This window comes from Puntigrus tetrazona, chromosome 9 (assembly GCF_018831695.1).
Source record: "Puntigrus tetrazona isolate hp1 chromosome 9, ASM1883169v1, whole genome shotgun sequence".
Lineage (NCBI taxonomy): Eukaryota > Metazoa > Chordata > Actinopteri > Cypriniformes > Cyprinidae > Puntigrus > Puntigrus tetrazona.
In genome coordinates, this window is record NC_056707.1 from 1,081,040 (window position 1) to 1,094,585 (window position 13,546).

Genomic DNA, 13,546 nt, shown 5'->3' on the forward strand with positions numbered 1-13,546 from the left:
TGGTTGTTATTATTTCTGAATCGATAAAAGGTCTCCCACATCGCACAGTTGTTGCATTAGTGCATGTTTCTCAGGTGAGATCAGCGTCTCAGACTGTTTCTATAGCAACCAGAACTTCACAGATCGGCGATTTAGAAGCCCTTTTTGTGATTGATTGGCCATTTCAAGCATTTCTGCCCATCCAAAAGAGCACGAGTGACGGGGTTTGGTTGTTCTCTAGTCTTGATGTACAGTCCGTCATTGCTGCACTGACGAGAACGCCTCCCATGCATTTCAGGTGTTCTGTAGCGCTGACGTCAAAGAAGCATTTCATTATTGAATTCAGTGTTAACTACTGACCTTCTGCATCATCAGCACAGTTTGTCAGGGAGCATTAGTAAACTAACAGTGCTTTAGTTTGTGCTTCAGATCACTTCTGACAGATGTATGCAATGATGTCAAAGTACAAGTACAGATAACGTGTAACACACTCGCTGGTACACGACTAACCACTTTTATTCACAGTATAATATCACATTTCCTGTTTCAGCAGAGGCAGTTCAGTTTAGGTCAGGAACTCACAACACAGCGAAGACATATCAGAACCAGACAGAATGACATGAACAGACCTTTACAGCTGCATACATTAAAAAAACATCCCGGGACACAGACCCACACACACACACAGTCACATTACGACCAGAGATAGTCAGCAAACAATTACAGCAGATATATTTGACAAGAAAACACAACACAGCACAGGACAGGACAGGACCGCTTCTGTTAATCATAGTTTGTAGTTTTTCTTCTATACAGGCTGGACAATCTCTAATGTCATGTGTGACACTGGCCGAGTTTGGCTTGTCTGTTCCTGAAGCTCAGCCTGACCTGCAGACCAGCTCTCTTAACACTCCGAGACGTGCGACCTCTAACCTCCAGCAGCACTCAACCTTTTCAAGGATGGCTTTGGATTAAAGCAAAACACATGAATTGTATTTTACATTATTCACACACAAGTATATCACATTAAATATATCGATTTACATGTTGACCGTCCCTTTCTCAGAAAGTCTGGGTTCAGAGTTATTAGGTCTTCTGATCATTTTAGTCAGAATAATCTTGAGAACATAACCAGTTTTCAAAAACGCTGCCATAAAAACGAATATGATCAGAATCAGGGAAGAGCACTGGACATTGAAGTGACCCAGGAGGACTGACGGTCATCGGAAAATTCACAACGTTTGATTCGCATAGAGACGGTTAGATCGCTGTCGGGCCAGCTGTCGCTTCGGGTTTTTTACTCTTGTGTCATTTCAGCCTTGTCTTTTTAGAGAGCACCGTTAAAGCACACTATTCAGAGTCAGCCAGCAGAGATCACGTTCCCTTCTGTCGGGTCGTGCTCTCAACTTGGTGCTGATGAAATTTCCCAGCATTCTGTGTTTTCACACTTATACGGTAAGGGGCGCTTTTACATTTATAACCAGCAGGAAATAAATCAAAACCTCCTAAAGTTATCTGGATGTAGTCATTTTCTCAGCTTTTGGGAGTGAGAAAACTTCATAGTCGTTAGTAAAGGTACTACAGGGTGGTTGGTGTTTGTCTGCTGTTATCTCTCTCAATACAGAGCTAATACAAGCGGAAAGCCAGTTACAACAATCAGACCGAGGGTTTTGATTGGCGCTACACCTTTCACAGGATAGATAAATACAGATGAATACATTTGGACCACTTAACTTAAAGGTGCTATATGTGGGATTTTGACCCTTTTGAAGCATAAAAATACCATAGTATATGTGCAGCTATTTAGGAAACATGCTAAGTTATCTGAAAAACAGTGCTACAGTCTGTTGTTCTCTGAAAATGTGTGTTCCAGCCTGGAATGTTAGTTTCTGTTTTGGTCTGAGAAACCCGCCCACTGTCAGTTTACCCAATCGTGTTTCAGAACCCCGGGTTGCCAGTTGGTGGAAATCAGAGCGCATTACATTTGAGTCGTGGAAGCTGGCAAACAAAAGGGGTCTGAGCAGAAATCTGGCGACCTGCGTGTGCGTCAAGTCTGAGTAGGAGGAGCCGAGTGAAACAAAACGTCTGCAATATTTTGAATTTGAATCCTACATACAGCACCTTTAAAGATTGTTGATGTGAAGAGACTTTCAACCAGCGTAAGTGTTTCTCAAGACAATCACCTTGAAATGAATCCCGCTGGGCCTTGTGACTTGAGCTGCAGTAGAGAGTTACATTTCACTTAGTTCTTTTACACAACTATAATTTGATTGTAGAAAGGCGAGTAAAAGCGAAGATGCAGAACCCCCGTCCACCTTCCTGGCTCGGACCATGAGAAAAATACAGGGTTGAAATGACACGAGCAAGTAATGACAGTTTCCGCTTTTCTGCTAAAATCCTTCTGCCGCGATGTGACGGTCTGTTCTAGACCTGTGAGATGATCTGCATGTTGAAGCTGGGCGATCGGCTCTGTTTTCCAGGAGAGAGCAGCTCCGTCTCCTCCGGCAGATGCTGCTCCTGCAGGCTGAGGATGGAGTATCTGCGAGCCTCGGCTCCGGAGCCCTGTCCCGGCCTGCAGTCCAGAGAGGTGCTGGAGGTCCTGCGAGCAGCCGGCCGGCTCTTCCTCCCGCGCACACCGCTGGGCTGGCTGCTGCTGGACGCGCCGGACGAGAAGCCCTCGTCCGCATCGATCAGACCCGAGGAGAGGTCCTCCCCGCTCAGCCCATCTGCCTCTGCCACAGAGAAACCACACAACACCGAATCAATTCAACAGACAGACGAAACGAGATCGTGAGTGTCATGAAAACCATTCCACACTGCAGACAGGAAGAGAAAGAAGAAAAGAGGCAAAGAAAGTAACAACACGTTCTGAGGCAAAAACTCCATTCGGTATATGGAAAAAAGTAAAAAAAAATGATTGATTTCGTTAAAAAAGTGTCCTAACATGAGATTGTCTCTGCCGTGACTTTAAATAGTCTTTGAGCTAAACACCAGAGATGTTCAAGTTCTTCCACACTGACTCAATCAATCATTTCTTTTTGGATGCAATTAATCATCATGCATACTTTCAGTGGAGCACCTAACCCCACAGCAACCCTTAACCGACTCACTTCTGAACTATATAAAACACATAAAACTGACCACAAACAAGACGCATAAAAGCATTGCAACCAAGTCCTGTTGTGTTTGGAATCAATTCAGAATTAATAGTAGTTAAGATTGATCTGGTTTGGAATTGGTCAAATGTGCTTGGAAAAAAAATTTATAATTATGTACATACTGTAGAATAAAAACATGACCTGATTTTAATTAAATGAAAAGATCATGCTTTCGGTGGGTTTTTGTTTAGGTTTTTTCAAACTGTTCCAGTGCAACCTCACACAATCAACAAGGTTCATGGGAAAGAAAAACACCAGCATCACCTGTAACCTTAAGGTCAAAACGAACAACGATCATAATTAAAAAAAGAAATTTTATTTTGCTAACATGTTTTAGCACACAGACCTTCATCAGGGCTAAAAGTGTACAGGTTTACACGGGGTCCTTTAAATACAAAATTCAAACTTGCAAACCAATAAAAAATATGGACACCAATCATCCACCAATCACAAAACTCAACCAACAGTCAAATATTTACACTAGCCAAAGTAAGCAAATTGATAAAAAATGTAGATAAATATACAGGTAACTAACACACGTATTAATAAACATACAGTATAGTGCACAACTTACATCCAACTGCTTTTTTAAAATGACTTCTGCTTTTTCTGAACAAACGGAGCATATGTGTTTAGGAATCAAAGCATGACAGTGAGGTTCATTTACAAGCAGAACTGAGTGATGCCACAGTGTACTCTGTTAAAGTCCAAATACATGAACAAACACACACACACACACACAGGCACTTGAGCTGCTGAAGGGAGGACATGCACACACCATCAGTTCCTCATCAGTAAACTGCCATGCAACATCAGACACACAACGTTTGTGCGGGGTATTTAAAAAGCATCTGAGGGTGGGCACATTTCACACAGGCGATGAAACCTGCGCTGGGTTTGTGGGAAAGAAGCCTGCGTGCTGCTTTTGTTTTGTGGTGTAATGTATTTCACATGCCGTATTACTGCAGGCTTTCTCAACCCTGGTCCTTGAGAGCCACTGTCCTGCAAACTTGAGCCCCAACCCTAATCAAACACATCTGAACCGGCTAATTAAGGTGTTCAGGATTACTGGTAAGCTACAGGCAGGTGAGTTTGGTCAAGGTTGGAGCAAAGCTCTGCAGAACAGAGCTCCTCCAGGACCAGGGTTGAGAAACGGTGCATTAGACCAGCGCTTCTCAATCCCAGTCCACAGGTACCCCTGCTCGCCATATTTTGCTTGTCAACACCGCATTCTGATAAACAGATCGTTAGACTCTACACAGTGTTCATTGCTACTTCCTGAGCGGTGGAAATCTGTTAAAGTTTACTTCACTTCGGAATATGAGGCTGAGCCCTCCGCTACGTCCATAGGACCTGGTCATGGTCTTGGAGGCACACTGAAAAACCAGCCTTTGAGGCTGACACTGAAGACATCTCCCTCTTAGCTATCATTTTGCTGAAAACAGTTGTCGACTTGCAGGCTCTTAGTGTCTTGAACAAAGCTTTTTGCCAAGACCCAGACCAGCAGAAGCTTAATTATATACATAAAAGGAAAAAAGGCTCTTCTTGCTATCTAGCAAACCCTCGCTTGGTTGATCATGGATGCCAACGAGCATGATTTATGAAATAAATGTATACTATTTCTGTAGATTATGCTGGAACACAAATGATTCATGTGAAAATGGATGCATTTCAGGGATCAGCGCATTCCAGACATATTACAGACATAGCATCATCTCCTGCACCGAAGTCAAGACAATGGTGCACTGATGAATACTCACTCAGGGCAGAGCTGTCAATCAACTACCGTGGGAGGGGCCTATGGAATTGCACAAAAGCTAGATTTAAAAAATGGGATTTTAAAATAAAAAGCACTGGATGTGATGGTGTTCAAACAACATGTAAAGTGAATCTTGCGTCTAAAGACCCGGTCCATGACGTCTCGCCCATCCGTTGGACTGATTTCATTTAAAGCGCGGTCATGTGCTAAAAGCATTCCCAGAGCATTTTAAACAGAGCATCTCTCTCCCTCTGGAAATATGGTTACATAAGTAACCTAGGAACGTTTTCCAGGACACAGAATAATCATTGCACATGCTCAGTCGGTGAGAACAGTCGATGTTGAGAGGAAATGACCAGTGCAGGGATGAGACAGCGGTCCATGCAGGTGAACGAGACGAGCTGTGAGGACCTCGATTGTTGAAGAGCCTCTTACAAACTGTTTACTGCACACATTTCTGATAGTACTTGGTAAAAATATAACATGTGTATATATTTGATTTTATGATGTTTTATTAGCAAGGAAGGTTCAGGAGGAGCACATTCGTGAGGAGGACAAGCAGTGATCAGCCTGATCACCACAGAAAGGTGTCCGTTCCTTGACTTAGTTTCTATCTAAAAGCGTCATCCCTTCATCTGCTTTCCTCTTTGAGTAAGGACAGGTCTTGAATTATTATTGATTTTTTAATTTTTGCCGTATGAAGATATTAAATGCCGTATGAAGATATTAATGTCCCCGCTGAATACATGAATATAATATGAACATAAATACAATCAGTTATGTCTTAATGGACTGTTGACAGACAGGATCATGTCAAAACAGATGTGGGCATCAATGTGATCAAGTTGATCCACTTATTTTTACTGTAATACATCTGCGGCAGATTTTAACCCTAAGATGGTAATGTGCAAGGCTTCTGGTGTTATCCGGTTTCATTTATTTTAGCTGAACTGTTATGCTGCTTAATGTTGCAAACTGGTACTTGCTATCATATTTAAAATATTCGCTATCATATTGCTTCTATTGCCCTTATTTGTAAGTGACCTTAGAGAAACTTTTTCACAGGTTTCAGCTAAAGTAGTGGACATTTACAGAAGTCAACAGAAACAGTTTTATAAGAAGCTTTTCAACAATAAGAGTGAATAATTTTTGCTATTCTTTCTGTCAGGATTCTCAGTAACGTCCTCTCGATTCACTCGGCTGCGTCATACTTGCAGGGGTTTCGGGGAGGTGCATTCTAGGAAAGCTGAGGTGCCCTGAAGGAAGCGAGGCCACTGGGTGAGACTAAGGGAAAAGCCCGCCTCCATGATCTGACTCCACCCCCCTGCCTACCCTCATGTGTGACTGTGAGAGAGCCCCTCCCTCCTGGCTCGCGATTAGCCGCTGGGTCCTGTGGGGCGTGTCGGCCGGGGAGGACGGTGAGGCTGAACTCTGCATCACTTGAGAAGTCAAAACAATCTGGGATGTAACACAACAGGGGAAATGTGATTCTTAGAGTGCGCTGTGAAGCACCCAAAACACAAAGACGGTGAAAGAACAAAAGAACATCACTGGCACATGCTCCGTCACACACAACAACAACAACAACAACAACAACATGTGGTCTGGAGAGAATATGAAAGCAGATCGGTTCACGTGCTAGAACAACACGCTTTGTGCTTTTATTGGCCCATCAGGCTTTTCATTGGACTTTGTCCGGCTGACAGTAAAACCTTCAAACCACTAGATTTTCATACAGTTTTCATGCTATCAGGGTGAGTAAAAATGGGCACAGTGTTTACAGTTGCTTCTGATTAACATAACTTCCAATAAACCATCTAAATGCGTGCACTCAAAAAAATGTGTGGCCCAAAAGTGGTGTCTATTGGCACTCTATTGGTGGTTCCTGCGAATGCAGGCATCTCTAATACTATAGCTCAAACGTTTTGTCAGATCACTTTGGACGTGTCCATGCACAATGCTTATTTCACATGGGAAGAGGGTGTTTACATTTACAGTGCTGTGAAGCGTACACCGCATGAAAAGCAGTGTAACGTAAATGTAAAATAACACGTATGTTAGAATTCAAAATTACAGACAAACATAATCTAAGTCAATTAAATGATCAGGAAAAAGTATGTGAATATCTGGTCTATCCACATGAAAAGCATATTATAAAGTTCTGTCAAGAACACGCCAAAGCAACAGGTTGTAATATAATCTCAACTGTAAAGCTATGTTGGCAAATCAGAAGCCTGAGAAAAGTTCCCAGTGCTAACAGAGATAGAATGGAAACGCACAATATATGTGATTCCGAGAGCAAAACGTTGGGCTAAGAGACAAATATTTTATGACAACTTGCAGTGTTTAATTTAATCAAAGGTTAGAATAGAACAACACTACAGACAAGAGGAACATTCTGTTCAATGCTGTTTCCCAAGTTTGCGGAGTAAATATGTGTACATGGCTTTTTAACACATTTTTGTCCATTTTAGTTTTTATATATATATATATATATATATATATATATATATATATATATATATATATATATATATATATATATATAGTGCTTAGTGCTGTTCAGGGCATGTGAGCAGAGTATGCGAAATATAGTCGGAGCATGGAGCGGGTTTTATCCAAAGGTTTCACTCGATACCACTCACAATACGAGTGTAGGGCATGCACAAATCCACCATTTACCTGTATCTTCAACAATTAACAAAATACTTCAAAAATCTTTCGTTGTGAAGCAAGGAGAGATAGACTTGTGAAATATTTCCAAAAGTAAACTGACATTATGCAGACCTGTGCACAATTCCTGTAAAATCTGGATAACGATGCTGAATACAAACAAGAACATTGTGATATGATGTCAGTAAGTAAGGATTTGTATTTTAATCTAAAAGACACATCATGGGAAATAGTGTACTGCGCAAACATGGGGAGGCCAGAGCAAAACGTTTTTAATATGGTTGAAATAGGAAATATTGGCTAATAATTAATTAAATTGCTGTGTTTATTTTAATTTGTGTGACTATGCCTGAGGAAAACACGCCTATCAGGTGTGGCCCAACCACACTGCAACCATGGCCCCAGCGACAGAAGCAAAATGAAGCTGATTTTTCCAAAACAGTCACGCAAACAAACCCGATCCACGTCCACCACACAGGCAACGTGTCCCAGCTGTGACTACACAGATTCACAGTCTCCTAAAGGATAAAATCTCACTGTTAATACCAGATCAGAACCGGCTACCAGACTCACTGTGCACTTACCTGGATATCCTGCTCCATTGACTGCTGCCTTTTGATCTCTTCAATAAACTTGCTATTGTGATTTCACTAACTTCTGCGTCCCGTGTCATGCGCTGACAGAAGACCAGATCACTCATCAGATGGAGTTCCCTAATTCTGTACCACTGGATCCCATCGAAGCTCTCTTCTTACGGCTCTGTCTCTGGACTATCCTTCGCCATCTGACTCTGCCAGTCCCATGGCCATCCCAGCTATATAATCAGGTGAATCGGATAAATTTCCTACTGCAGGTATCATAGTACACTGAAATGCAAGCCCAGCAGTTTACCAATAAACAAAAGTGCCTTTTCTAATATCTCTGTTCGCAAGCAAAGGCACAACACTGGGTGTGAGCTATCTGAGATTTAAAAAGTACCCTTATTAATTCTTTTGATGCTTTCTCTCTGCACTTTAAGGTGTTTGGTTAATCTATGGGCTCCCTCTCCACTGCCAATCAACTCAGGCTAGTAAACTCTTCAGTTCCTATACGTTGGCAACCTCATGTGGCTGCAACAAGTCGACACTCCTCGCCACGTACCATCAGGGGCAAGGTCCTTGGATTAGAGCACAGCTGGCCATTAACAATGACAATGTTGGCCTGGAGAGCTTTTTACCAACGGCTGTGCGAGGGTCTCAACAGCATGTCAGTTGGAAAATAAATGCCCATTCACACCATCATCTGCTGCCTGCCTTCCAGTACCACTGCCCCACACAGTGCATGTCAAGATGCATGTTGGCTGTCTTCATCAAGAAGAAATTTTCTTTCTGGTACTGGAGATATCCACCGCTGAGATCATCCTGGAATGTCCCTGGTTATGCCTACATGCTCCAGAAGTCGGATGGGATTACAGTGAAATGTTGCCACCAATGTTGTCTCACAAGCCTAACCACTCGTCGTGTCCAGAACCCTTCTATCCAAACTCCACCCTCGTTGCAAGTCCGGAACTGACGGAAACCCCAAGATCCCATCTGATTACATGGAGTTACAGGACATCTTCAGCAAGCAGTCAGCAACCAAGTTACCTCCCCATCAGCCTTTGGACCGTGCAATTGACCTTCTGCCTGAAGCTGTACTCCCCAAGGGTCAATTCTATCTACTGTTCAATTCTGAGAATCATCATCACATTACGTAGGCCCCTCAAAAACTGGAGGAGAAAAGGTTCAGATGGACCAGGGGAAGGTCCAGGCCATTCAGGATTGGCCACTACCCCAGTCAGTCAACTTCAATGCTTCCTCTGATTTGGAAACTTCTATCATTGCGTCATTCAGGGTTACAATCAATCAATAATTTCTATTTCTATAGCACTTTTAACAACACAGTATGTATCAAAGCACTGAACAGTATAAAATAGAAGAATACAATGATACAATGGTATGTATAATGACGACATTGAACAATTTGTTCTTAAATTCAACAATAATCGCTAGATATTAAGTGTCACAGTATTCAGGTTACAGTATATTCGCAGCACCCCTAAGTAACTGTCCTGGAACCCCGGAGCTCGATGCACCTTCAAGAAGCTCCAGGAAGCCTTTTGCACTGCTCCTGTCTTCAAGCACCCAGATCCAAACCTCCCTTTTGTGGTTGAGGGAGATGCCTCCACCACCAACGTTTGGGCAGTGTTGTCACAGCATCTTGGACAGCCTCCCCATCTCCACTCTTGTGCTTATTACTCACGAAAGCTATTCCCAGAAAAGTGAATCTACAATATTGGTAACAAGAACTTCTCGCCTGGAGGGAGCCCAGCATCCCTTCACCGTAATCACAGATCACAAGAACCTGGAATATATCAGGAATGCTAAGTGACACAGGCAAGCCTGGTGGGCCTTCCTCCGACTTCCTATCTTGCCTTCACCAATTAACCATCTGAACCATCTGAGCCTATCCTTCCTCCAGCATATGCTTATCAAAAACTCTCATCGCCAACCAGGAAAAATAGTTCCCTTACCAGTTTCTCATTGCTCCTGGTCCCACGGAGTGGACTTTGTGACAAACCTGCCAGATTCTGAAGAGTTCACCTATATCCTAGTGACGATCGACAGATTCTCCAAGGCCTTTCGTTTGATTCCCCTTGAGCTCTACCCACTGCCTGGGTGATTGCAGAAGCCCTATTCCATCACGTCATCTATCACTATGTTATCCCTGAGGATGTAGTTTCCAATCGTGGGCCCCAATTAATCTAACAGGTCTGGAAGGGAGATGACTTTTCAAGCACCTCGGTGTGACTGTCAGTCTATCCTCTGGTTACCACCCCCAGACAAACGTCCAGAGTGAGGAGAAGATGCAGGACCCCCGGGTCGAGTATGCACAAAACCAACTCAGACAGGACACCACAGGCCTGACTCCATTCCAGTGCATCCCAAAGCCATTTTTTAGGTTTGATCTATAAAGGGTCTATTTCTGCTTCTGCATATTCTAAAGCCAATTGGACAAATAATGCAGCTATAATTGTGTGGTTGTGTTGGTTTGGATGTCGTTGGTATGTGTGTGCATATGTGTGTGTGTGTATTCTTGAAATATTACAGAGACATAAACTATACTGTAAATTTTACAAAATAACTAATGGGGAAAATATGGTACAAACAAAATGTTACTGAAAGCTAATTTTCTTTTGATAAATTAAAATTTCTATCAGATTTAGAGTTGAACATGTTTCATAATATATGATATATTAAATTCTTTATAAACAATATATTAAATATATATAATAATATTTTTAATAAGAATTAAAGAATTTAAAAAAATTCATGAAGAATTTCTCATAAACTTTTTTTACTTCAGTAGTAACAATTTGCAAAGTCTCTTCTTTAAAATGAAATCGCATTTAAGTTTATGCTCCCAAGCTAAAATATTTATGACTGTTTTTGGACTGGCCATTTTTGTACACTATGGATCTATGTGTAACTTATTTTAATTTATGAATAAGAATTAAAATGTTTTAGACCATATTCCTGCGGTGCGAATACACCAAAAATACACCATTAGTTCAGGTACTATGAAAAGGTTCCTGCATTGCAAAAGGCCCTATTGACACTCAGGGCCTCAATTATAAAATGTGCGTACAAACAGTTTTGATCGTAGAGTGTGCGTACTCTTAAATCCATGACAACACTTGTATTTGTAAAAACTGTCTTTGTTCTTGCAGCTTACTGCTCTAAATTATGATGATTGGGAATATATTACGTATTAGGAATCTTTTAAATGCAAAGAGCTAAAACCATTAATTTGCGTGCAAGTTCAAGATAATTTGCCATTCATAGATTTCACATCTAAAAGAGTGGCGTATGTGCGATTTCTGTTCGTACAGTCATTCCATGAATCGCACGTACGCATATTGGAGAAACAATCATAAGATCAAACTTAGGATGGTTTCAGCACAACATTTTATAAATGAGGCCCTCTATGTCCTAACACCGAGCCATCCAGTATTGAGTCCAGCTCCAGCACACCAGCCTTGCCGTTTCTTGTTAGTCTGAAGAGCTGGATTAGGGCTTCAGCTAGGGCTGGGCGACAAATCGATAATGAGAATTATCGAGAAATAAAAATGTTCTCGATAAACAATATTGAGATTGCGATAAGTGTTTGCTGTACTGTTATGAGGCAAATGCGGAACGAAAGATTGCTAGTCTTTTGAAGCGTGCCACTCAAAACGATTATCCGCTGTGATCTAAGGTCAAACAGCAGTTTGGCGCTAGCTACTAAATGAGATGGGACTGCGCCGTTAATTTCAATGTCTTGTGGGGAGCGAAGATTGTTTACGCATGCATTCCTTACTAGCTGATGAGTCTCACGAACACCAGATCCAGTGTGAAGCGCATGAGTTGAGCAAGGAAAAAAATACCTGTTTGCAGCCAGATGAAACAGCTCTGACAGGAGAAACACTGTTTGCGACCATAGCCAAAAGACTTTTTAATCTACAAATAGCCACAGTTTATCCTAGATTTACTATAGTAACAATAACTGTCAGAGTCATTGAGAAATGTGGGTATTCATGTCAAGTATATTTAAGTTTAACCTCTAGCGTTTATACTAAATGTACTGAGGTGCTATATTTGTGTATTTGTATCTAAGACTAAATGTCTGCTACTACGGAAGACCAGTAGTTTACAAAACTGAATAATTACATTTCACAATATAAAAATAAGATTGCTCAAATTTATACAGATATTACTGATTTTTATAATGAACATACATTTGCATCTGCATCTCAACTAAAGCTGCTATCAAATGTGTATTTCTAAAAGACGATTAAATGTTATATTATTGATATTATCAGGCAACACAAACTTGTTTGTGATATAACTCATATTACTCATTAGCACATGCAGAACTAAGAAATGATTATTTTTTTACAATTACAATTCGTTAAGGATAAATCACTGGAAAAGTGTAAAGAATTTAATGTTCTGACTATAGTTTAAAACCACAATTAACTAACTGGTTTCTACATTTTACACAGTGCCTTAAACTTGAAAAAAAGCAAAAAACTGACATTTATTTAAAAATATCAAGATCATTTTTTGGCCATATCGCCCAGCCCTAGCTGGAGCTGACTTCTGCAGAGCGGCACGTTTGGACACATGATGGAGAGAGGAGCAGCAGTGTTTCAGGAGTGTTCGTGAAGTGTTCTGGAGCTGGTTCACCTCACCCTCTCTCTTCCAGCGCAGTCTGCGGATGGAGGCGGCTGTGATGGTGCAGTGGGAGATCCGTCTGATGCTGGGAGTGACCTCCACCTGCAGGACCTTCCTCCCCTGAGATCCATCTGGAGCGTTGTCAGGCAGAGAGCTCTTCATGGCATTGCCCAGCTAAACAGAAGAGAGGCACAGAGAGGTGAAATGGCGTGACAAGAGACAGAGAGAGATAGCAAGACAGACAGGACTGAACTGTACCAGCAGCGGCTCTGAATACAGCTCCAACTGAGCTCTGTACAGGATGTCATCCAAAGCCTCTCTCCCAGCATCCCACTCACCATTATATCTGTGCAAACAAACCCAATCATAATCAATCAATAACTTTTATTTATGTAGCGCTTTTAACAATACAGATTGTATCAAAGCACGGAACAGTACCAAGTACCAACAAATAGGAGAACAGACACACAAACATACCAGCAGATCACTAAAGCAAACCAGCTTAACCTGTGAGATGTAAAAACGCTCATGCAAATACAGGCTTGAGTGAAGATCAATTACTACAGCTATATTGTTTCTAAAATACAAGCATCCTTACATGGCGTGATAGACAGCAGCCAGCATCTGTACCATAAACTGAGGTTCCAGCAGGACACGTATGCAGGAGAGGACCAGGCCTTCAGCTGCTGACGAGGGAAGCCGCTCACACACAGCCTGGTTTGTGTTAAAGATCAAATTGGAGA

The 13,546-nt window shown here is 41.7% G+C and overlaps 1 protein-coding gene across 1 annotated transcript in view; it reads right to left on the bottom strand.

The window, feature by feature from the left end:
- Positions 1–477: 477 nt before the first annotated feature.
- The window catches only part of LOC122351654 (protein FAM126B-like), a 30,575-nt gene continuing 17,506 nt past the window's right edge, over positions 478–13,546 (bottom strand). Inside the window, 5 exon segments of the mRNA XM_043248876.1 lie at positions 478–2,711; positions 12,821–12,977; positions 13,062–13,149; positions 13,402–13,462; positions 13,465–13,517. Of these exon segments, the coding sequence (XP_043104811.1) occupies positions 2,404–2,711; positions 12,821–12,977; positions 13,062–13,149; positions 13,402–13,462; positions 13,465–13,517 (667 nt within the window). The 3' untranslated portion in view covers positions 478–2,403.